This window comes from Pantherophis guttatus, chromosome 7 (assembly GCF_059756535.1).
Source record: "Pantherophis guttatus breed Tessera chromosome 7, ASM5975653v1, whole genome shotgun sequence".
Taxonomy (NCBI): domain Eukaryota; kingdom Metazoa; phylum Chordata; class Lepidosauria; order Squamata; family Colubridae; genus Pantherophis; species Pantherophis guttatus.
This window is the reverse complement of record NC_142069.1, coordinates 66,549,845-66,575,131: the sequence shown is the minus strand read 5'-3', so window position 1 is coordinate 66,575,131 and position 25,287 is coordinate 66,549,845. Positions and strand designations below refer to the sequence as shown.

Below are 25,287 nucleotides of genomic sequence, written 5' to 3'. Positions count from 1 at the left end.
GGCCTGGTTGTGGAGGAGGAGCTTCAGGAACCCCAGAGGAGAATAAAGCAGCCGTATCAGGGGCCAAAGAATCCTCTGTGACTGAAATATCTGGTGAGAGACTTGGCACTAGAGAAGACTGGGGAGCAGTTTCCAGTGGAATAGGATTGGATGGTGGCGCTGGGTCGGTTGAAGGCCCAGAATGCGGTCTAGTAGAGGACGCTGTCTTATTACAGGCCTTTTCTATGGCCTTATGGCGCCTCTCTTCATCTCTGGACATTGGGGCCTCAAGGGACGCCTGGGTCCTAGGTTTTTGAATTTGACTATTGGAGAAAGAACCCTCCTCTGGGTCCCGCTGTTTAAGGGAATGCTTCCCCTTGCTGCTCTTACCACTAGCCTTGGCGTCCGCCATTTTGGGAAGGCTATAAAATGGCCGCTTAACTCCCCGAGTAAAGAAGAGGCCCACTGTCAGCCCGCTAGGGCGGTAACTCACTGTGTAGAGGAAGGGAGCTTGAATAGCCTCGGCGAGGGCTCTGTAAAGTGCTAGCCAGCTGGTCGAAGCACTTTGAATAGCGCGGAATCCTCCATGCGCTGACAGGCTGTAGGTCGGTGACGCTGGGTTGCGCTGTCTAATAAGCCTCCAATTAGTCGCTCCGAGGGAATCCCCTGGTGAAGTGCAAGTCAGCCGGCTTAGACGCACTTAAATCAAGCGCGGAAATCGCGTTGCGCTAGAATGCTGCAGGGCAACCCGATTCGCTGTCACCTCACAGCCCATGCAGTCGACAGATTGCCTGAGGCCGCACGCGACGGAGTGAACTCGTGCGTGTCGCTGATGGAATTGCCAGCCGGCAATTCTACCGCAGAGCGGTCTTCAGCAGAGCTTAGGAAAAGCTTCTCTCGCTGGAATGGTCTTCAGGCAAATCGCTATGTCAAAGATCTTCTTCTTCTTTTTTTTAAGATTGAAAGAGCTGTCTCTAGACACGACTGGTCCTGACTCGACCGAGTCGAAAAACTGACAGCCACAGTCAGGAGGAGGGACTTCCTTGATTTCTGCAGACCTGGTCCAATCGTGACTCAACCAAGTCTCCTCCCATCCTGACTGCCGTGCCCGACTATAGGAGAAACTCAGCATTTGAACAAACTTGTAATTTAGATGCCCATGGATCAGTGGACATCTCGATAAGATATCTGAAAAAAAGTATGTTTATAAACCGCTGTGTCTCTTCTAACACCAAGGAACCAGAGTTATAAATAAACTATGCTTATTTTATTCTGAAAATAAAATTAACCAGCACTGATTAGCTACCGACTAGCCTTTGGTTAGTTAGTTATCTAAATATCTTTCAAGCAATTTAGGTGAGTTGCAACAACTACCATAGTTGATTATACCGTGCATGCTGTTTGTTATCTGATTAATAGTGCATACATGTTTGGGAAGTTGTTCCTTGTTCCAATTACACAGTTCACAAAATAGGGCTGTTTTAACTGCATTACTTAAACAGATACCTTGCAAAAGGTATGTAGTAAATAAGGGCAACAGACAAGTAAAATCCCTTTAGAAAAGCGATGGACATATACATGTACAAACATAGACTTATAAACAAACATTACCTATAAACCATCTTTCTCTTAAGGTGTTGGGATAGGAGGGAAGAAACCAAGTTCAAGCCCTCCCTTAGTCACAGAAATTCACAGGTGACATTGGGCCAGTCATGCTCTCTCAACTCAATCTACTCCAAAGGATTATTTTGGGCAAAAACAAGAGAAGGAGAGAGATATACTAGGAGAGATATATACTGTGCCACTGTTTGAGTTCTTCAACATAAGACGAGATACAGAACAAACAAACAAGCAAGCAAATAAACTTATTACTTTATTTTCAAATGTTTATTTTCAGTGAATTGGAGTTTTATTGTTCAATGTGGAGTTGTATGCACACCTCTGTATACAATCTGATCTACTGCAATTGGAAATGATTCAATTAAAATTTAGTATAATTGTACTGAAATTTCATCCTGCATTTTGAATTGTTCTTTTTCAGATATAATTAAGAGGCTCTTCAGTAGTAGTAGAAATGAGAATCTGCTGTCTAATATTTTAGTTGAGACATCCTTTTGGGATAAGTTATTGGTTTGGTAAGTTTATTTTTGTTTGGAAAAAACAAAAGTATTGCTAAAGATCTTTCCTTTTTAGATCATTCAACTCATTTTTTAATTAGTCTTGACAAGGCTATACTTGAAGATACAGTTCTACAGAGAAGTAGAGCTATAGTATATATCTGTATGTTACATGGATGACACTTTTGCCATCATCATATGCACCAGACTAGAAGAGACACACCGTCTACTCAACCATGTATTCACTGGGATCAGTTTTACACATGAGAAGTTTTACACATTTTCAAAAGAGCAAAAACACACTGCAGCACCAAGTCATTAAGAAAAGCAGAAGAGAAATACCTTTTCGATGTTTTCCACTGCAATGGCTATCCAAAAAATTTTATAAAACGATCCTTGTCATCCAAACCCCGACAAAATACACAGCCAACCACAACACAAAAACAAGTCCTGCCATACATCAAAGGAACATCTGAAATGGCTGCCAGAATACTGCAACCCCTAGGAATAATGATAGCTCACAAACTCACACTTACACTCAGAAAAGAACTATCTAAAGTTGAAGACAAAATACAGAAGGAAGACAACAGCAACACAGAATACAAAATCAATTGCAACAATTGTAACCAATTCCCAGTGGGACAAACAGGAAGGCAATTGAAAACAAGGGTTCATGAACATCAAGTAGCAGATGAATTGCAAGACCAAAAATTCTTGCTCTCAAACCACATTGATAATAAACACCACCAGTTCAGTTGGGAAGGAACAAAAATCATTGGCCATGCCAGCACCCATCACACACATGAATTTATTGAAGCCTGGTATTCTACCAAAGGAGCAATTAACAAGCATATTGATCTAGATCCAGCATATGAATACGTAAGAAACCAGATCATTCAAATGACCAATCAACAAGAGAACCAATCAGCTGTTCAGAATTTAAATATAGCTCCAAACGAACAATCACACAACCAACTGACCAAACTGGCACACAAGACATTTATCAGCTAAGGAGAATAGGACAAGAAAATCCTGCTGATGATGTTACCTAGTCTGGTAACGAAAGGTTCAGAAACTAAATTGAAACAAGCTTGGAGAGCAAGCCACTGCCAAAATCCAAAACCTGAACTACAAGTATTTTCTATTATTTCATAGATCTATAGTTTCTCTTTATTAATTCATTTTTCCATATCCCCTTAAGCCCTCTCAAGTATCTTTCTATTTGCCATTCACAAAAGATGCTTGCTTAAAGATGTAATGTCCTTGCTTCAATACTAATGGAGGGAATATTTAATAACATCTGTATGCAGAAGGCTTTTTTAGCTTTGTTCTGATGCTGCTATTGAATCAGAAGTATTTCATTGTACTGTTCCATTGCACAGAGTTTCTACTTCCTCTTCTCTTCTACTGCCATGGGCTCCTTGGACATGGGAATCACGTTTCTTGCTTGCAAATTTATTACCAGAAATCTACAGGAAGGTATTGAAGTTTTGCTTCATCATTACTACTGCCATCAGGTACACTGCCTGACCAGGAGTGGACTTCAAAAATTTTAGCAAGGGGTTCTCTGCCTGGTTGGTGGGTGGGCATGGCCATGGTGGGCATGGCCTAGTCATGCACCATGGTGGGGGGGCGGGCTTTTTGTTTTCCTCAAGCCTCTGGGAGGGCGAAAATGGCCTCCCCACGCTTTGGAGACCCTCTGGACCCGTTTCCAGCCTTCCTGAACTTCTGGTAGGCCCATTTTTTGCCCTCCCTGAGCCTCCGTGCATGCCCTGCATTTACCTGCATCCAAAACGGGCTGCGTGTGGACTCCTGGGAGGGGAGGGGAAGGGTGGGCGGGGCCATCCAGGAGTGGGATTTGGGGGTTCTCCAAACTGCACAGAATCTTAGCTAGAGGTTCTCCTGAACCCCTGCAAGCCCCCAGCAGCCCACCCCTGTGCCTGACTTCTGCATAACCTACATCAACCATAGCATTTGGTCTTTAAACTTTCATGTTACTTTTTTTTATATTATGCATTGCATTTCATTTTTATTTGGTCTATGACTATATATTAATAAAATAAGTAAAAATACTAATCTTGCTAGAGATGAATAAGAAATGTATCCATATTGTATCACTCACATAATGTATAAACATGACTGATTCCAGATCTTCTTGGACTTTTCAAAAATGGCTAGAGCTAGCAAGCATAGAATTCAACATATGAAGACTGCAGATGAAAGACTTACTTTCAATATCACTAATCTATAGTTTATTTTTTTAAAAAATACACTACTTTCAGAAAGTATACCATACAAGAAACTGATTTAATTATTTCTGTTGTCTACTTTTGCACAACAATACACTGAGTTCATATGGGCAATTTCTGGATTTCCAGAAACTGCTATTAAGGAACTGTAGAGTTATTTTACAAAGCACCAAATATTTTGCAGGAAGAAAAACAGTTGCGCCGCAAATAGTTAGTTAACCTGCAACTATTTTCAATCTTGTAAAAGATAAACAGAGTTTCCATTTTAGAGGAAAATTTAGAACTAAAAAATTCCGCCTTTATAAAAAAAAAAACTGTTGTGAAACAACCAACACTGCTACATTGAGGATTAGATTTGAATTTAGTAGAATCCATAGATGCAATAGTTTTATGTACAGGTAGTCCTTGATTTACAACCATAATTGAGGCCAAAATTTCTGTTGCTAAACTAGACATAATTTTCTACAGGTAGTCCTCGACTTACGAGCACAATTGAGCCCAAACAAGTGAAATATTTTTTAAATATAAAAAATCCGTTGCCTGGAGGCCGTGCGGATCTGGATGGGGAGAAACAAGCTCAGACTCAACCCCTCCAAGACCGAGTGGCTGTGGCTTCCGGCGTCCCGGTATAGTCAGCTGGTACCATCACTGACAATAGGGGATGAGATCTTGCTCCCCACAGAGAGGGCCCGCAACTTGGGTGTCCTCCTGGATTCACGGTTATCTTTAGAAGATCATTTGACGGCCGTGGCCAGGGGTGCCTTTTATCAGGTTTGCCTGATCCGCCAGTTGCGTCCCTTTCTGGATCGGGACGCCTTGCGCACGGTCACTCATGCCCTAGTTACCTCCCGTATGGACTACTGTAATGCTCTCTACATGGGGCTCCCCTTGAAAAGCACCCGGAGGCTCCAACTGGTCCAGAACATAGCCGCGCGGGTGATTATGGGCGCAGCTCGTTACGCCCATGTAACACCTCTCCTACGCGAGCTGCACTGGCTCCCGGTGGTTTTCCGGGTGCGATTCAAGGTGTTAGTTATCACCTTTAAAGCGCTCCATGGCTTAGGACCTGGGTACCTACGAGACCGTCTTTTGCCACCAATAGCCTCCCACCGACCAGTTTGTTCTCACAGGGAAGTACTACTCAGGGTACTGTCAGTCAAATTATGTCGACTGGCGACTCCCAGGGGGAGGGCCTTCTCTGTGGGGGCTCCAACCCTTTGGAATGAACTGCCCCCGGAGATACGGAATATCCCTGATCTCCGTGCTTTCCGCCGTGCCCTCAAGACCCTGATGTTCCAACAGGCAGGGCTAAACATACAAACATGCGAATGATTTTTTAAATGTTATCTAATTCTGGGTTTTATTTAATTGACCAAACTAAGTAACAATTTTAATTAGCAATTTTATGATGTTTGTGTGTCTATATTTTTCTTGACTGTACCCCGCCTTGAGTCCTATGGGAGAAAGGCGGTATAGAAATATAATAAATAAATAAATAAATAAATAAATAAATAAATAAATAAATAAATGAGTTTTGCCCCATTTTAAAATCTTTCTTGCCATAGTTGTTTAAGTGAACCACTGCAGTTGTTAAGTTAATAACATGGTTGTTAAGTGAATATGGCTTTCCCATTGTCTTTGCTTGTCAGAAGGTCGCAAGAGGTCCATGACTCCTAGACACGGCAACCGTCATAAATATGAGTCAGTTCCCAAGCATCTGAATTTTGATTATGAGATCATGGGGATGTTGCAATGGTCATAAGTGTGGAAAAAGTAATAAGTCAGTGTCGTTGTAACTTCAAACAGTCGCTACATGAACAGTTGTAAGTCGAGTATAATATTCAGTTATAATGCCCAAGGCTCCATGATTAGATAGTATGAACTTTACAAAGATCCTGTCCAATACTGCTGATTCACGGATATGGTCATATGGTATTTTGAACACACTTTGGCATAGGCATTCATGACTTCTCATAAATATTTAAAAGATGTGAAAATTCCACTTATTGAGGATAATAGGGTTTTTTTCAAAATAAATCCGTTTTTGTGCAATTTAGAGAATCAGTTATGCTACTTGATTTAAGCATATTTTCCTAAGAAGGGAGTGGTAAATTTATTGACTATGTTTCTAATAACAGAGGAAAAATGTTGCTATTATCAAACACGCAAATTGATTAATGGGTATATTCATGCATTTTCAAATCTAATCTTTCCAGATTGGTTCTGTATAATACCTATTGTCAATTATCTGTGGGTGCAGCACAAATAAAATAGGATGTACACTAACTGCCAGATTGGCTTATGTTCCAGATTTGTGTAGGATCACCCACTGCACTTGTTCTCTATTAAAATGTCTCTTTTTTATAGAATATATCCAATTCAACCTTTACTTGAAGTTATAGAATGTTTATAGGTCTGAGCCCATAAGTATATAATTTAAAAAATGAATAAATAGGTCACGCTCTGTAATTATGGTAACATCAAGGTTATAGAACAATTAATCAGTGGAACAACTTGCCTCCAGAAGTTGTGAATGCTCCAACACTGGAAGTTTTTAAGATGTTGGATAACCATTTGTCTGAAGTGGTGTAAGGTTTCCTGCCTAAGCAGGGGGTTGGACTAGAAGACCTCCAAGGTCCCTTCCAACTCTGTTATTCTATTCTATTCTATTCTATTCTATTCTATTCTATTCTATTCTATTCTATTCTATTCTATTCTATTCTATTCTAATCAATGCAATCTAACTTGAGGGAGTATTATTTTGGAGAGAAAATACATTTGCCTTCATAAATAAAAAATAAGTCTTCCAGAGATTGTTATTACTTATTTTTTTTACTGAAGATGAATATCTACAATTGTTTCATCTGTACAAAGAAAGCTTATCCATGGGCACAATGTATGTACACAGATGTGTTATTTACACCAGTATATCCGTAAGAGTAGGAGTGGCTCTTTTCCCCAGTAAAATCTCAACATTTTTTACCGAATCAGAATATTTACTATTCAGTATAAATGTTTTGATTTTTTTTTCTCGCAACAGCTACATAGCTAGGCCATTAATTTGTACACGAGGAGCTGAATTTATATATAAACACAAATTTGTCTCACTGTAGAGCTTTACTTTTGGGGCTATTTTTTGGATGCCTAGATATCAGAAAGGATCCAATGTTCCTTTAATATTAAGTAGAATAAAGTGCAAAAGATTTTGAGAAATTTTCAATCTTCTTTGAGGGACAAACTAAAGATAGGAGGAGCTGAAAGCCTGAGAATCTTGTTTTCACTAGCTTATAAGCTTTAAATTTTCAAAAGTTTTAATTAACGTCTTTCATTTCATATAGTCATTTAATAATCCTAGAACAATAACATTATTGAGGCCGAGAGGGCAAAAATCCAAGACTGAATATTGCTTGTGATTTAACAAATGGCACATGTAGGCTGTCCTAAACAGTTAAACAAAGAGTATTGGGTAGTAAGAGTGTTTTTATTATTTGCAGATTATTTTGAAGATTTTAAGAGTACAATATCTATTTACTTGAATATACTGATCGACAATGTTGTAATGAAAGAAGCTGGTAAACAGTAATGTAATATTAATGGCATTATATACATTCAGAGCACTGTGTGAATATACAGCTAAATTGCTTGTTGTTATAGATTAGTTCAGCTACAGGATATGATTTTATGTTTTATAATATCTCTATAAGTGTTTACTACTGAATTCAAATTTTGCTTTTTGTAAGTGTAATTATTTGCTCAAAAGAAACAGTTCAGTAGACTTTGAGCAGAGTTTGTAACTGGCTATAAAAATTATCTTAAGACTGCAGAATGATAGATCTAAAGAGACCAAATGGTCAATTAATTTTACTATGTGTCACAAAGCAGAATAAACCAAACAATCTGGATCACAGTGTGCCTAAATGAAAGAACAGGTGCATTGCAACAAGAAGTCTACAAAGCAACTGAACAAATGCCTAAGGAAGCACAAGAAGCTACTTACACCAGAACATAATGTACACCTGAGGAAATTTTTTTCTACTTTTAATCATGCCATCCCTTCCCATGTAAGATGAGAGGTAAAGTTATGCCTGCATGGTCTAAGAAAATTTGAATATTGGAAAATTCTGCCTGGGTTTTGTCTGCTTTAGAAACATTTTAGCCTTCCCCTGCTGTGGTCTCTCAATTTGCCATCAATAAACTGCAGGTATACCACGTGTTCCTAGCAATCATGTTGTAATGATGAGTTTTAGATTATCAGTGGTCATTCCCTATGCAAGGATAATGGACCAATTAAGATTCAGAATCTGCAGCACCCTTTAGAAAGAGAAGTAGTAGTAGATAGTTTGCTATCAGTGCAACTAATGAGGAGAACAAATAGAAACAGAGATAGTTTGGGGGAGGGAGGGGAGGAACAAGTCAACCATACATCCTTATAAAAGGATGGTGAGTAAACAGCAAGTGACATTCCCAGATGTATGTAATATAAGATATGATAATTACATACATTTCAAATGTTTAGGGAACCTTGTTCAGCTTCATCTGGTATGCTAGTTGTAGCTATTCCTAGAGCTGAAGTTACTTGTGACATTAACTCATGCCCTCATCCTCTATGATACATGGGTTTGCTTTTGAAGGATACCTGGAAGCAAAAATTGCTACCCACGTTGCTAGCTAAGAGTACCCCCAATTTTGCAGGCGCCATAAAGAAACCAGACCAGTGACTAAGGTGGCTCCAGGAGATGGACACATACCACTAGAGCTGAGCAACTGATTTGAAGCCCTTAATATGTAAGATTAGTTCCAACAACTTGAGACAATTCTATCATTTTGACCTAGTACTCTAATAGCAGAAAGGGTTACAGTTAGATACAAACTCCACAGAAATCAATCATATCAAAGCTTTTCACCAGGGAAAAGAAAAATGAAAGTGTTAGAGGACTCACTGTTTTAAAGGACAGAAGCAGTTACGTACAGATCAGATTCAAAAAAGAGAAAACAAGACCAGAAAACTTGTAATTTGTCTCTGTTACTAGGAATTAGAATAGATTGCACTTAAAAGAAAAGATTCTCAGGAATCAGCATAAATTTGTCATGTCATTTCTTATTAGTATTTTTAATGACAGCCTCTAATTTGGTAGACCACAAAAAAACTATACTTATATAATGTCGCCGAGTTTACTAAACTCAGTCTGTCAAGGTGGTATCTTTGAAGGTCGTTGTAACTTTAATTTTGGAAAGATACAAATGGACTAAGGGTGTAGTTAACTTTTTAAAATGTTTTTGTTTTGACTTTTTTCAAAAAAACCATACAATTTTAAAATTTGGGTGCTAGAGGAAGCTAAAGATTAAAATTAAAAGAGAACACATAAACTCAATTTACAATTATAGAATGGAGCATAATAGTCTAAAACTGGACATATTGAAGGCTCCTTTTGAAAACTGGATTGAGAAAATAACATTAATAATGTTAACAGTGTGAAAAAAACAAATTCTGACAAGTGGCACTGCATTATAAAATAGAAACACAGAAATAATATTTGCTCATTGGCACATAAAAAGGCAATGTGTGCCTCTTTCTCAGGAACACTTATCAACATTTCTACGGAAATGTTTCTTTTATTAAGACAATATCTTCTTTTTCTTGAAGATAGTAACAGTAGAACGGCGGAAAAGTAACCTGAAGTTTAAATATTTAAGCTTTGTTTGTTTGTTTACTTTATTTCCTATTTCTTAACTGCCAATCTCTCTCAGCAAAAGGCTTTGGGCAGTGTACAATACATGCATATGTATGACTGTATTATTTTTGTCCGCCTATCAGAAATGTATAAATATGAGTTCATCCTTCTGTCCGCAGGAGTTTATTCCACCATTTTCTGGAGAGAATTCTTTCAGTGTGCACTGTTAACTATAAATATTTATTTATTATTTATTATTATTTATTAATTAAATTTCTATGTAATAAATAATTAAATTTCTATGTAATTAATATTACAATATGTCTTGATTATTTGCTTTGAGTCCTGAATTTTAATTCCACAAGTGACATCTGACTCTGTGGAGAAACTGTGTCTAAAAGATGTTGTGGAACGTGAACAAGTTTTACCTGACAAAATTGCAATTGAGTTGAAAGATTTACAAATGACAGGCTACAAGAATAATATGGAAAAAGATGTCACACTGGACATACAGAAGAAACCAGCTGATGTTTTAATGATTAAAAAGGATATACAAACAATATACCAAGAAAGTGATCTGAATAATTTTGCTATATTAGCTTTACAAAAAAGGTTTAATGTTTTGAAGAATCTTCAAAGAGAGAAGGGACAAATAAAAAATAAAAAGAAATCAAATTCACTCACATTATTTGAATGGACTAAATATTATGATGGTCCTTCCTAAATTTCTTTCTCTGCTCTTTCACTGAAGATTTTCCTAGGTAGCAGCTCTTCCCCTTGCTTCCCAACACATTCCATTACATAACCCTCAGCGGACTTTTGCTCACATCAGGACTAAAATGACAGATACTTTATGACTTTGTCTATAAATAAGGCATGGGATATGGGAAGAGAGATCATCTGTTGTATTTTAAGAAGAGATACCGTAAGTAACTGAAATTGTTTATAGTTGTGATGAAGGTTGGAAGTCACATACATACATACATACATATTTCTTTTATTTTTTCTTTACTATATTCTTACTATATTCTATATTTTCTATTTCTTTTTACGTTTTTCATTTTTTCCTGCAACTTCTACTCTTTATTTCTATTCTTCTACCTTTCTTTCAGATTTTACCTTGATTGCTGGATATAGTTTAGGGTGGTATATAATGGAAGTAAAGCATGTGTGAATTAGGAAAATATCATTACTTGTGATAATGTTAATGGTGTGTTGATTAGACATTATATTATCATTATACATATACTTTGCTAATGATATGAAACCATGATGGTATTTGAGATCTGAAATGATCTGCAGTGAATGAAGAAGTATGTGATGAAACAAGGAATATGGACCAGAAAAGTAATGCATCAAAGATCAAGACTGTGACATTTGACTGTGAAAATAAACTATTACAAGTTATCAGAAATGCCCTCAAACAAGAAGAAGTAAATACCTTGGTAGACCCAAAAGACTAGAAATGAACAGAAAAATTTTAAGATATGTAAATCTTATTAAAAAGATAGTGAGTGGTATTTTGTGAAGAATTAGTTTGTTGAAAGAAAATATACTGGGCATAAGTATGTGCTTCTTCTTATTTGCTATATGTTAGGGAGAGTTAAGTGCATTAGGAGAAATGTAAAAGTAATTTATAAAGGAATGGGTTATGGTGAAACAAGAAAAGATAGAATAACAGCAAATATTTACTGAATTAATTTGACTGATATAGTGTGACCTGTATGAAATAAGCTGGGTTTGATCATAAAGAAAGTGGGATCATAAAGATAAAATGAATAAAGATAGAATGAATAAATGCAGAATAAATTCAGAATTGCAAAACAAACTATGAAGGAAGAATAAGTAGGTTAGGGAAGGAGAGCAGGAAGACTGAAAAAGTCAAGTTAGATGTAGTTGATGAAATTCAAAAAAGAAAGATAACAATAAGACACTGTATGAAATACATACATTATACTTACACAATAGCTTGAATGGCATGTATTTACATTGAAATGACATGAGTTTATTTCAAGCAGGATTTTGAAAAGAAATTATGATTTCCTTTCCTTTTTTATGATCTTTTTCTGCATATTCATTCAATTCTCACTTTAATTCTAACTTTCTTCACATAGTACAAGCAAGTCTCCACTGACATCTATTGAATAAGATGTTCAAAACCAAATGATCTTCATGCTTTAATTAATTTTAGCTAAAGGGTGAAAACCTCAAGGATATGCAAATAAGAAGTTTCTTTTACTGAGAGGGCAAAAAATTAAATAAACATTAAATATCATTTATCTATTAATTTTCCATTCTGTAACTAAAGATCAAAAAACAAAAACAGTAAACCCTAGAATGAATTAAATTTTATTTAAAGTTTTAATAACAAATGCTTGTTTCATGTCTCATCTCATATCTTATGTCATACTAATTATTTACTCTGAGATGTGCATAAATCACAAGTATGCAAATGTTCTCCCCTCCTCTGAACTAAAATATTAAAAATGTAAAACATTTCATTTATAAGAACCGTTGGCAGACAATGGAGACATGAAACTTTTGCAGTGAATACATGGGACATCTGCCAGGTCTTCTCAAGAATGCCAGTTAGAATACAATGGCCAGTTCCAAGATTCAGTCAACGTGAGTCTCATTTCAGTGAAATATGCATCAGTAAGCACTACTGATGCAATAGTACGTTGGAAATACTTGTGCTGAATTATTTTTTTCAAGTAATATATATTGTTCATACATCATATTTAGACAATATGGCCCTTCCTGAAGCCGCAGTCACTATCAGATAGAAAAGATAAACATTTGTTTAAGGAATCCAATATAAATAGGATTTTATTTCATTAAGCCCATGTCAACCTCTGAAATCTGCAGGTGCAAAATAGATTTAAATTTTATTTTAAAACTTATCTCATTTTTTAAAAAAAGAATTCAAAACAAAGAAAGACATTTTTCTACAGAAAAAATCTTATAATTCCCAAATCTTATTTCAAATTTATCTAGATTCTTACATCATTTCTAACTTTCTAAAATCAGATTTTAATCACTCTTTTTAAATTTTAAATTTTTAAACTTGTATTTAAAACATCACTAGTGAAGGATTGAAGGAAACTCATCCAGTGTTATAATACCTGTTGACCTAAATGTTCCTGATACCTTAAAGTATTTTCAAACTGTTAATACTCTTATCTTGCCTATTTTTAAAGTCAATTTGCATCACTGCCTCATAATTTTTTTGTCCAAAAATATATTAACATGAAATTTTAATTCTGCAACTTATTTATTTTTAAATTTTAAAAATTCAACAACTGAAAATATCCCACTTGGAATGAATGCTTGGATTAATGAAGGCTGAATTAGGTTGTAGGGGAAAAAATATACTACACAGGCTGTGGAGAAAATAGGAGAGAAGAATACTGTATTATATATGTTCAATCACCTTCATAGTTACTTATAAAAATAACAACAGTGGGGAAAAATAAATAAAATATTCATCCAATAAATATATTCTGTTTAATAAATTGGAAGGAAATAAAAGATGGAAAAATATTTTTTATTCTCCTGTAATAAAATATTCAATTTTTCGGATTGAAGCATGCTGTTCGAACCATAATCTAATGAAGAATATTAATCACTGACAGTCTTAAACACATTTACCACAGAGTGAGCTAACTGGTTACAATGCATTTGAGTAACACCTGAAGAAACACGCTGAATATTGTGGATTATTGGAAATGCTGTACCATGAAATTCCAAAGGCTCTTTCAAAGCCATAAGTCTGGCTTCGGTCCCAGGCCTGGAGTTGACGTTCAATGGCACGTTTTGTTTTGTTGGTTTTGCTATTAGATTATTCCAGTCTGGGCCATCCATTGTTTTTATGTTTTCTCTAATTTCGCATGCGCTCGAGATCCACTGGAGTTGGACTGCCAAGGAATCAATTCTACAGTACGCACATTTAGAAATAATTCTCATTTTGCTTTAAAAAAAAAAAAATCACTACATCGACACTTTATAGCCCTCCTATCACTCACGTAAGAAGTCTCAGTGAAGTAAAGACGGTTTTTTCTCCAATTAATAATGCATCAAAACACATTCTAAAACTTCGCTGGAGGTAATAACGCCAGTTCGACAGCGGAGCCAAGTACCCCAAATGAAGTTACCTTCGCCTTCACCCTGCTTTACTTAGGGTGAAAGCAGCTCTTTCAAACTTTATGAGTCTATGGTCTCATCTATTAGAACGAATAAGGTCCAGGTAATGGAATCACGAGGATTCCAAAAGTTTCCCCCGGGCCTTCTTTTCTTTGATGGGGCAGAATGCGGAACACGTGACCGCAGAGGCCTCCTTCACGCTGTGCACCTTCTCCCGCGTCCGCGCTTTCCCCCGCGCCTGCGCTTGGGCTGGTGAAAGCGTTAGGGAGGGACGCTGCTAGAAAGCTGCTGTGCGCGAGGGGGATCGTGGGAAGAGGACTTGGAGAATTTGAGGTGAGGGTGGATGGCTAACGGCACGAATTTCCGCGTTGTACCCGGGGGAGACGAGAGCAGTGAGAGCGACGACGATGGCTGGGGTATCGGGTTCATGTCCCAGGCCCAGGTGAGAGTCGATGGCGGCCGAGCAGGTGCAAATTAAACAGTGCTTCGATTTCCTTGGGACGAGCAAGGCGCGGGCTTAAATCACGCAGCTGCTGCTTTTTCTTCACCTTCCAAAAACTTTGTTGTAGTAATAATTTTGAAAAGAAGGTGAAGTTAGAACAGAAAGAATGAGTAAATGTACATTAGGCCCAATATCATCCATCTTCATGGGTAGCAGTTCCTATTTCCTCATTTAAATCTTTGATCCGCCACAGCTGATTTTGTTCTTTTCAGTGTATTTATTTGACAGATGAATGCTAATTGTGAATTAAACCTGATAGCACGTTGCTTGGCATCCACATGTCATAATTGTGATAAATGTATTGGAATCCAGTAGATTGTAAGTAAATGACGATCAGTCATTTACCCTCAAATTAGCTGAATTTTTACAATACATATGTACAAGTATGTATCTTGATAATACTGGCTACAGTAATGACCAATGCGTTGTATCAATTTTTCAGACTGAAAAACCCAAATCACACTAGTCCAACTATTAAGTTAATTTTCTCAAATCAGATTTTTAAAAAAATCTGGCATGAGAAACTGTGCTGTCTTAAGTATTTTTATAAATAAATCCCGTGCTGTACAGTATCAGTAATTTCACATAGTACTAATGAAACATTGTAGAGAACAGTTATGACAACAGGAGTGATTCCAATTGCAGTGGCTTGGTTGAATGCAGTGATAAACCAGCCTTATAGTTGTGGTAGGACATTTTAATTAAGAGCCAGTTCGGTGTAGTAGTTAAACAACAGGCTAGAAACTGGTAAATTGAGTTCTAGCCTGTAGGAGCAGTCGACTGGATGGCCTTGGGCCAAATACTGTAGGAATGACACATGAAAGCTTGGCAAGAAAACTGCAGGGATTTATCTAGGCAGTCAGCAGAAGTCAACATTGACTTAAAAGTTGCACACACACACCCAAAAAACGTAGAGAGCGAATTCTAATGGCATTTGAATCTCATCCCTATTCTCAGTGCATTTTGATTAGCTAAACAAATATTTTGCCTTAACCTCTTTTCTGAATGTATACAAGTAATAGCATAGCACTTAGACTTATACACTGCTTCACAGTGCTTTTTACAGTCCTCTCTAAGCAGTTTAGAGAGTCAGCATATTGCCCCCAATAATTTGGGGTCCTCATTTACCCACCTTGGAAGGATGGAAGGCTGAGTCAACCTTGAGCCTGGTGAGATTCGATCTGCCAAATTGCAGTCAGTCAGCAGAAGTACTGCATTCTAACCACTGCACCACCACGGCTCTTCAGTGCACCCACTTTTTTACCACCCACAAAAAATACAGATGTACAAAGGTACATTAGTGGTTAAAAAGTCGTCTTAGAAGAATCAAATATTCTTGAATTTGTTTTTTAAAATGTTTGCTTGTGTTGTAACTCATGAAGCAGTTCATATAGTGCTTCTACTAATATTGAACTAGTAAATTTATGTATTGTAGCATAAATCTCTTCTTTATCTAGTGTTTAGATGAAATCTTGCACACCCAGGATAAAAATGAAGTTTTCAAAAAAGCATTAACTGCTGGAAACTTGTCTGTCATTGAGGAACTCTTAAATACAGGTATGACAAATGAATATCAGCTAAATTTAACACTTTTTGAAAATTTGGCCTTTAATGGATATCTGTATTCCTTGTCTGGGCACAGAATAATCTAAGATTGTGTTTAGTTAAATACTGTATAAGGTCTTACCACATTCTTCTTCATCAAATTTGATTTTTGTGCTTGTGAAGGTCTCTCATTGAGAAACAGCTGTCTTCTGACAAGAGCAAATAGGTTAGGACCGGAATGGTCAATTTATCCCTTGTTGAATATGAAGTGAGATTTCAGGTAGGTTAATAATCGAAAAAAGAATAATAAATGTGCTCCAAAAGAAATAATAGAATTAACTTTTTTTCCCTTAGTTGATAAGAAATCCTGAATACTTCATAATGGAAGTGAGTTACATATTCTGGCAATCAGAAATATAGACACTAGGCTAAAATGACTCACCTTAAAAATATTAAAGAATTAAATTGGTTCATACTTCAATTTTCCTGTTTTGAGATACTTTTATATGGATAATTGAATGTCTTTTTATGTGTATAATAAAAGTGATAAATACTTGTGGTAGTGTGCTATGAATGTGCATATCGGTAAATTACAGTTAGCAACGTATTTTAATTTGTATGAAACAATGTAAGTTTTGGCTTAATTGTATAAATGGATATTATAATGGCATCTTTTTTTACTCTGTAAAAAATAAAACTCTATTAAAATAAAGAGTATTAGCCTAGTCATATAGCAATATAAATTTTGTAGATTTTGCAGATACTACAGAAATCAAAATTTCTTATTGGTCTACTCATTTGGTTTCTATGGTTTGTAGCAGATTGGTGAGTGAAGGATATAGTAATCTGATATTTATTATTTAATTATTAATCACCAATGTTGCCTGAACCATGAGATGGGTGGCAAATAAAATAGGTAGGCAGACAGACAGATAAATAGAATAAAATAAAATCTTGCTGGCTTAAAAATATTATAAAAAGTATTTAGAACTGGCTAAATGTAGCCAGCATTACGCAGATATAAGCCACCCAAATTGAGAAATATTAGTACAAATTATATCAGTATGTCACAAGACAATCTGTCCCAGGCTTGTTTGTGGCGTGCTATATTTAAATGCTATGGAGTGGTGGGGTTGCTTTTTTGAACCTACAGTTATTAAATAAAAAGTCTGGTCTAGGGTAGACAGATATTATAGAAATAAGAAACGGGGGGGGGTGTTTGGTAAAGGATTGCATTTTATTGAGACCATCATTGGGGAGACTGAATAGTAGTTGTGTTTAAATAAACTTCTGGCAGAGCCATATGTAGATAGTGGGTGACCCCATCTATAATACCTCTGCCTAATATTCCATTTTCTTGTGTAGAATTCTATAATAGAATATATATTATAGATTTTATATTTTATTAAATGTATATATAAATGTTACAGGCATAAATGTAGAATCTAGCCTTAAGTTTGGATGGACTCCCCTCATGTATGCAGCTAGTGTTGCGAATGTGGAACTTATGTATCTCCTTCTAAGCAGAGGTGCAAATGCAAGCTTTGAGAAGGGTGAGTTTTTATAAATGGATCATTTCAAGGATGTAATCTTAAGCGTTCTGTATAATAATAAAAATAAATGTTTATTTAAAGAAACAGTGACTGTGCCAGACCAAACTAAACACATCATGTGTAAAGTATTCTTTTTATTCTGTCAGTACTTCCAAAAATGCCTTGCCGCTATTTGTGCCATGTTCTTCATTATCCTGCAGTTGTTTAATTTGCTTTTGGGTTGTGCCCTTTTACTTTACTTTTACTTTGTTTTGAGTGTCATGTAGAATTGCAGTTCTATTACTAAATTTCTTTGTTCCTTAAATGTTGTGCATCTTTATACTGGTAAGAGCAATGCATCAGGAGTCAGCAATCTGTAACCTACTTTTAGATGATTCAGCCCTAAAATGAGGGACCTACATTTTTATTCTTTAGCAATTTGTTTTGGGAAGTAAAAGAACAAAATGCATGTTATAACCATGCTTTTAACCTACAGTTATTCTGAAATTCCCCCAAATCAAACAAATTTTGTCTGTTGTGGGAGAGTTTTAACTGATTGTATTGTGCCTTACATTTCTTTAAAAGTAGAAAGACAGCAGCTTCATTCCCTAGAAGCTACAGCTAACTGGAAACCCAATACAAATAGTCCTTAATTTATGATCACAGCTGAACCTGAAATGTTGAACCTGAAACTGCCCTAAATCAGGGCAGTTGTTTTGTGAGCATAAGTCATTGCAGTCATTATGTAACATGTTATGTGCAGTCGTTATGTGACATGTCCACATGACTCCTTCACTTAAGGATTGCAGTCTGGCTCTTCCAGTTGTGGTTGTTAAACAGATAGAGTAAAAAAGCTGCTTCCTGATAGAGGGACAGCAAGCTCCTTTCTGTGCATGGATGAGAACTCCTGCACTGGGCTGGTGTAGGAGAAGGAATGGTAGAACCTGGGGGGCAGAGTCAAAAGACCAATCAGCCTAGAGTCTCTACATAGCCACAAAGGGACTAAGTCTAACCCCTTGTGAGTTCTGTTGACCCTTATCCAATGTCAAGATAATGCTAATCTATAATTGAGTAGACTCTTGTGCAGAGGCATGCTTAGTAATTTATTTATTTATTTTGTCAGATTTATATGCCGCCCTTCTCCCGTAGGACTCGGGGCAGCTCACAACAATAGAAAACCCGATAATAAGTAAAAATTAAATAGTATTAAAACCAAATTAAAATCCCCAAATACCCAAATTAAAATCCAGGGCAGATCAGGGAAGTTGGTGGAAGAGCCATGTCTTTAGGTCGGCGTGAAAAGTGAGGAGGTCGGGAGCTGTCCAGAGTTCGGTGGGCAACCCATTCCAGAGGGTCGGTGCGGCCACAGAGAACGCCCTCATCCTGGGGACCGCCAGCGATTCTGTCTAGCTGAGGGGACCCGGAGGAGGGCAGCCCTAAGTGAGCGCACTGGGTGGTGGGAGGCCGGTAGGAGGTGATCCTGCAAATACCCCGGGCCCATGCCATGAAGGGCTTTATAGGTGAGTACCAGCACCTTGAAGCGAATCCGGAGAACCACCAGCAGCCAGTGCAGCTCGCACAATAGTGGTGTTATATGAGAGTAGCGGGACGCACCCATAACTACTCGCGCGGCCGCATTCTGGACCAGTTGGAGCCTCCGGGTACACCCCAAGGGCAGCCCCATGTAGAGGGCATTGCAGTAATCCAACCGAGAGATAATGAGAGCCTGAGTGACCGTACGGAGAGCGTCCCTGTCTAGAAAAGGGTGTAATAAATCAGTTTAATTGTAACTTCATGTGTAGTCCTGAGCTTTCATTCCTGATAGCTGGAGAAACAAAGCTCAGATCTTTGGGATCCATCCCCTCTGTACTGAGAACGGAACACAAGTGCTCAGCTGGAGAAATGAAGTTTGGATCTTCAAGATCCCAGCTTCTTTTTCCAGACCACCACAGGATCCATTCCCCCACTTTCCCCAGTGCATGTAGGACAGGGGAAATCCTTCAGCAGGTAGTAGCAAGTTGCAACCTTCCCTGCTGGGTTCCCTATTGACTTTCTGAGTGAGTCAGCAGAGAACATTGCAAATGGCAATCACGTGATTATGGGGTGCTTGGCAACTGGTTATAAGTGTGAACAGGTTCCTAAGCTCCTGAAATGTGATCACATGACTACAGGGATAGTGTAATAGTCATAACTTCAAGGACAGGTTATGAGTAACTTTTTGAGTCCCTTGTAATTTCACAATTGTTAAATGACCAATTGTAAATGGAGGACTATATGTTGTCATCTCCAGAGTAGAGGTAGCAAACCTCCACATACCAATTAAAGGAGAAAAAAGCCAAGAGTCTGTCTCTACATTCTGTTTGGGTGCACCCCAGTAAGGTCTTGTTGAGTAACATGAGAAATAAAATTCTAAGATGTGTCTTGGCCCTGATTCAACTGGTCTGTTTTTAAGTTTTTTGAAATCTTGGTGTGAGACTAACATTGATAATTCATTTTATAATTCAATGCCATATTTGTAATAAGTATATTTTTTTGTACAGGTAGTCCTCGAGTTACAATCATAATTGAGCCCAAAAGTTATGTTGCTAAATGACACATTTGCTAAGTGAGTTTGCCTGATTTTACAACTTTTCTTGCCACAGTTATTAAGTGAATCATTGCATTTGTTAAGTTAGTAACATGGTTGTTAAGTGAATATGGATTTCCCATTGGTTTTGCTTGTCAGAAGTTCTCAAAGCTGATTGCATAACCCTAGGACACTGCAACTGTCATAAATATGAACCAGTTGCCAAGCTTCTGAATTTTCATCATTCCATGACCATTGGAATACTGCAACAGTCGTAAGTGTGAAAAACAGGCAAAAGTCACTTTTTTCAGTGCTGTTGTAACTTTAAACAGTCACTAAATGAACTGTTGTAGGTCGAGGACTACCTGCATTTGTTATGTCTGGTTTATTCTATAGATTTGATTATCTTTTCCAATTTATTTCTTAACAATTGCTGTTTAGATGACTATTCAGTATTGATGGCTGCATGTACTGCATCTGGTTCAGAAGAACAGATTTTAAAGAGTGTAGAACTACTGCTTTCAAGAAATGCAAATCCTAAGGCTGCATGCAAGTAAGTACTATGTATATACATATTGAAAATATTTTAAAATAATTACTGAATAATTCAGCTAATTAACTAATAAAGTATTACGTTAATCTTTTTATTGGCTATATACTGTTATCTTTGTTAGACCTTTTGTTTTTTAACACTCATTCTCAAGTTCATTTGACAAATGTTTGGCTATTTATTTGTAATGTATTTATATGTAATATATTCTGTATTCTCCATAAAGATATAGCTAATTAACTGCATCCAATTATGTCTGTCTATTAGAGGAATGGAAGATGTCTTCTATTTAACCTCTGCATACTATTTGTCTGCGCTAGCTAATATGTTCTTGGAGATTTATAGCAGGTTTTTTTTTTTTTTTTTTTTTTGATGTACAGAGGAATACAGCAATTGAAATTTTTTTCAAAAGAGAATTGTTATTGCAGAAATAAGTCTCAATATACATCTGTGGTTTCATCAGGTTGCTGAATAAATCATTTTAATGCTGTATTTAGTTGACATTTCTACAAAAGAATTATTTAGAACTAGTAATGAACTGTATTATGATTGCTATTTCCATAGATGTCTTGACAGATATTCCCTTTCTTCTTTTTAAAAACTATTGTTCATAAGAGCTATAGATTGTAAACCCCTAGGAGCACATTTGTGATTTGTTCCTGTGTAAATTCCATTGGTATTGTGCAGTTTCTTAAATTGTACAGTACCAATAGTCCTTTTCAGTTTTCCAATCTTGAACATATAGTACAAACGTATACATGACCCCTACAGAGGAAAGTTCCATTAAACCAGGGGTCTGCAACTCGAGGCTCTGGAGCCACATGTGGCTCTTTCATCCCTCTGCTGCGGTTCCCTGTCGCTCAAAATATGAGTCACAACCACCAATGTGTGACACCTTCCGGCACATGATTTATTGAGCTTTTCAACCCATCTTTTTTTTCGGAGTTCAAAATGTTTTTGTTGCATGGAGAAATAAAAATTTGTTTTCTCTGTAGCAGTTCATTGATTTCATAAATGCAGCACATTATCGTTTTTTTATACATAGCATAAAGATAAAAAATGATATATGCAGTGTTATCTTCATTTTAGATGTCAAAAGGGTTTTGTGGCTCCCGGTATTTTCTTTTCTGTGGGTAACGGGTCCAAATGGCTCTTTGAGTGTTTAAGGTTGCTGACCCCTGCATTAAACCTATGTCATTGTAAATGAAATTTCAGCTTTATTTTTTCCCCTAATTTAAAGAGTTGAAACAGTTGAAACAGTTGCAGCAGCTAAATTGGAAAGAATCAAAACTTCAGGTTCTTTACTATATTAATCTTATGCATTAATTTTCAACTACAGGTAATCCTCAATTTATGACCACAATTGAGCCCAAACAAGCGAGACATTTGTTAAGTGGGTTTTGCCCCATTTTACTACCCTTCTTTCCAGAGTTGTTAAGTGAATTATTGCAGTTGTTAAGCTAGTAACATGGTTGTTAAGTGAATCTGGCTTCCCCATTGACTTTGCTTGTCAGAAGGTCGCAAAATGTGATCATACTTGACCCCAGGATACTGCAACAGTCATACATATGAACCTGTTGCCAAGCATCCAGATTTTGATGACGTGACTGGGGATGCTCAGCGGTCATAAGTGTGAAAAATTGTCATGAGTCACTTTTTCAATGCCATTGTAACTTTGAACGGTCGCTAAGTGAATTGTAAGTTGAGGACTACCTGTAATAAAGTGCTTTGAGGTAATGATTTACTGTGTTATAAGTATTTATCAATATGGAGCATTTCTCTACTGGAATGAAATGATTTGAGTAGCTTAGGTGATGGCCTGTAAAGTTGCATTCCTTTCCAATTTTTATAAATAGTCTTATATAGTATGTGAAGGGAAAATAAGAATAGGGAAAGAATTAGTTTTATTTTGCTTTAGAAAAGATAATTTTGCTATGTTGGTCTTCTTATTACAGGTTAACAGGTAGTAGGGTGGCTAGAATGGTGTGATCACTTATATCTCTGAATATTGAATAATAGAAAAGATTAAGCTTGTGCATCTTCCTCTATATTTAAATTTTACTTTGTAGTTGTACCAAATTGAAATATTGGTACATATTTACCCTTTGAATGGCTAGTACAGATTGTCATGTGTGTGTTTTGTTCCATTATAATAAGTTAGAGCTAGATAAATGGCAGGTACTTGCTTCAAAAATGATATGAAAAAGTTATTTGAGTCTCGTGAGCATACCACCCCTATGATATTCATTGAAGCAGCTCATATTTTTTCAGACTTCTATACAAGTATAAGAAAATGGTTGCTTTAAAAGTCCCAGCAACTTTAATCTGTTTCTTACAAGCAACAGAATATGTATGGAGATTCCCAATCATCCAGGTCATGGTTGTCCCAAAAGTGCTTTTCAAAAGGCAACTGGATTTTTTTGTTTTTTTTCCTTGAAAACATTTCACTTCTCATCCTGAAGAAGGAAGAAGGATGGGAAAAAATCAAAAAAAGTGGGAAAAAGGAAAAGCAACAGAATATTTGTTGATGCCCGTGCAGGACCTGAAAATAGAAAAGCCCCTTGAATATACATTGGAGAAGTGTTACATTCATGCAAGTTATGAAGTATGTATCCAGAAATATTTTTGAAATGTACAAAGCCTCAGTAAATGGCCTTCTTCCTTCATGCCACAGTGCTCTATAAGTCAGTCTGGGTGCTTACATTACGGTCTAAAGAAGAGTCATAGTGAGAGGTAGCTTGTGGGGTTGGGGAGAACATGATCAAAACTTGTTCTTTAAAGTTGCCATTTCAACTTTTGAATTTGGTTTAACTGCTATCATAAAGGGTGATGTCATTTCCTAATGTCTGTTGATAGACTTAATAGATAGTAAATGCAATATGCAATAATTAACTAACTATAGTGAAGCCGCATCTGGATCTATGTGAGCCAAAGGAGGAACAAAATGTTCCAGAGAATTCTAGAATATTCTGCTTGTGCACTCATAAGTTTTTCCACAGTTTTGGTTACTAATTTGGAGTTCTGTGTGAAGCAACATAAAGGATGTTTTATTCTAAGTAGGAGCTTTTTATTGTTGTTGATTGATTGGTTAATGTATGAGTTACTTAACCACTTGCTTAATATTTAATTATAGCAGAAAATATTTATTGCTGCTGATAAGTATCATGTTAGCACTACTGTGTAATTTCATCGGCCTTGACTTTATCATTCTATGATGGTTAATTTTGTTAAATGACATCCCAGTACTTGCAAATAGCCTGGGAAAAGTGTCACATTTATTCTTTAGTTAATAAACTTTATCACAAATGTATCTAAACAGAGATAGAGGACAGTTATATAAACTTAATAATTTACTATAATATAGTTTCTTGTCATGGAAGAAAAATTATCCATCAGTTTGGAGCATTAAAAAAAATACTTCCTGTATGCAAACTATACCTATTACAATGTTCCTTGTTCTAGAGATACCCTTGAACATCAGTTTAATGCATATGTTCTTCAGCATATTTTTTATATAAACAAATGCCATTCAGAAGTGAATTCTACAGTGTTGGGTTTTCCATGTAGTACATGAAGACGAAACACACACACACTCCCCAGGAAGCTTACATAATAAAACTAGTCCAGTGCTGAGAGATAATTGTATTCTAAAGAGGGCATATTAAAAGAAACGTCTGTGGGATAAAATATTCCTTCTTGCCTTTCTGTCATGGACAGTTGATATTTGATTATTTTTTATGCCCCTATCAGGCACTCCTGGTGGACCATACACTTTATTTAAATTGTATTTCCATATCACATATTCAAATGGTTTCTTAATTACTAGCAGTAAAGATGAAACTTTAAGAAATCATTCTTTCTCTGTAGAGAATACTTGGTTGAAAACAAAATCCAGAAAACAACCAACAGTCTGTATTGTTGGGTTGGGAGACTGAGAAACCAAACAAAAGACTTGCAGAATATCTTTTCAGATGAGATGCTATTTTCAATGAGAAAAAACATATTGACTGGAAAGTACAAATCACTAGTACTTTGGATACCAAATGTTACTGATATTGAATGATAGTATTGGCTTTTTGATTATTTCATTACCTAACACAGAGACTATGGATATTCTCAGTCATCCAAGTCATGGTTGTCCCAAAGGTGCTTTTTCAAAAGGCAACTGGACTTCCTTTGTTTTGCTTGAAGATGTTTCATTTCTTATCCAAGAAGCTTCTGAAAAACTGAAGAAGCTTCTTGGATGAGAACCGAAACATCTTCAAGCAAAACAAAGGAAGTCCAGTTGCCTTTTGAAAAAGCACCTTTGGGATATCTAGCACAGTGTTTCTCAACCTCAAGTGGTGGGGGTTTCTGGAAGCAGGTCACAAAATCTTAAAGTTGTTAAAGTTGAGAAATACTGGTGTAGAGATGGATTTGTTACCTTAGATTA

The 25,287-nt window shown here is 36.6% G+C and overlaps 1 protein-coding gene across 1 annotated transcript in view; it reads left to right on the top strand.

The window, feature by feature from the left end:
* Positions 1 to 11,057: 11,057 nt before the first annotated feature.
* Positions 11,058 to 25,287, top strand: part of ASZ1 (ankyrin repeat, SAM and basic leucine zipper domain containing 1) — a 44,203-nt gene continuing 29,973 nt past the window's right edge. Inside the window, exons 1-4 of the mRNA XM_034431035.3 lie at positions 11,058 to 14,602; positions 16,120 to 16,219; positions 17,638 to 17,760; positions 20,747 to 20,858. Coding sequence (XP_034286926.1) covers positions 14,504 to 14,602; positions 16,120 to 16,219; positions 17,638 to 17,760; positions 20,747 to 20,858 — 434 coding nt within the window. The 5' untranslated portion in view covers positions 11,058 to 14,503. The remainder of the gene's footprint in view (positions 14,603 to 16,119; positions 16,220 to 17,637; positions 17,761 to 20,746; positions 20,859 to 25,287) is intronic.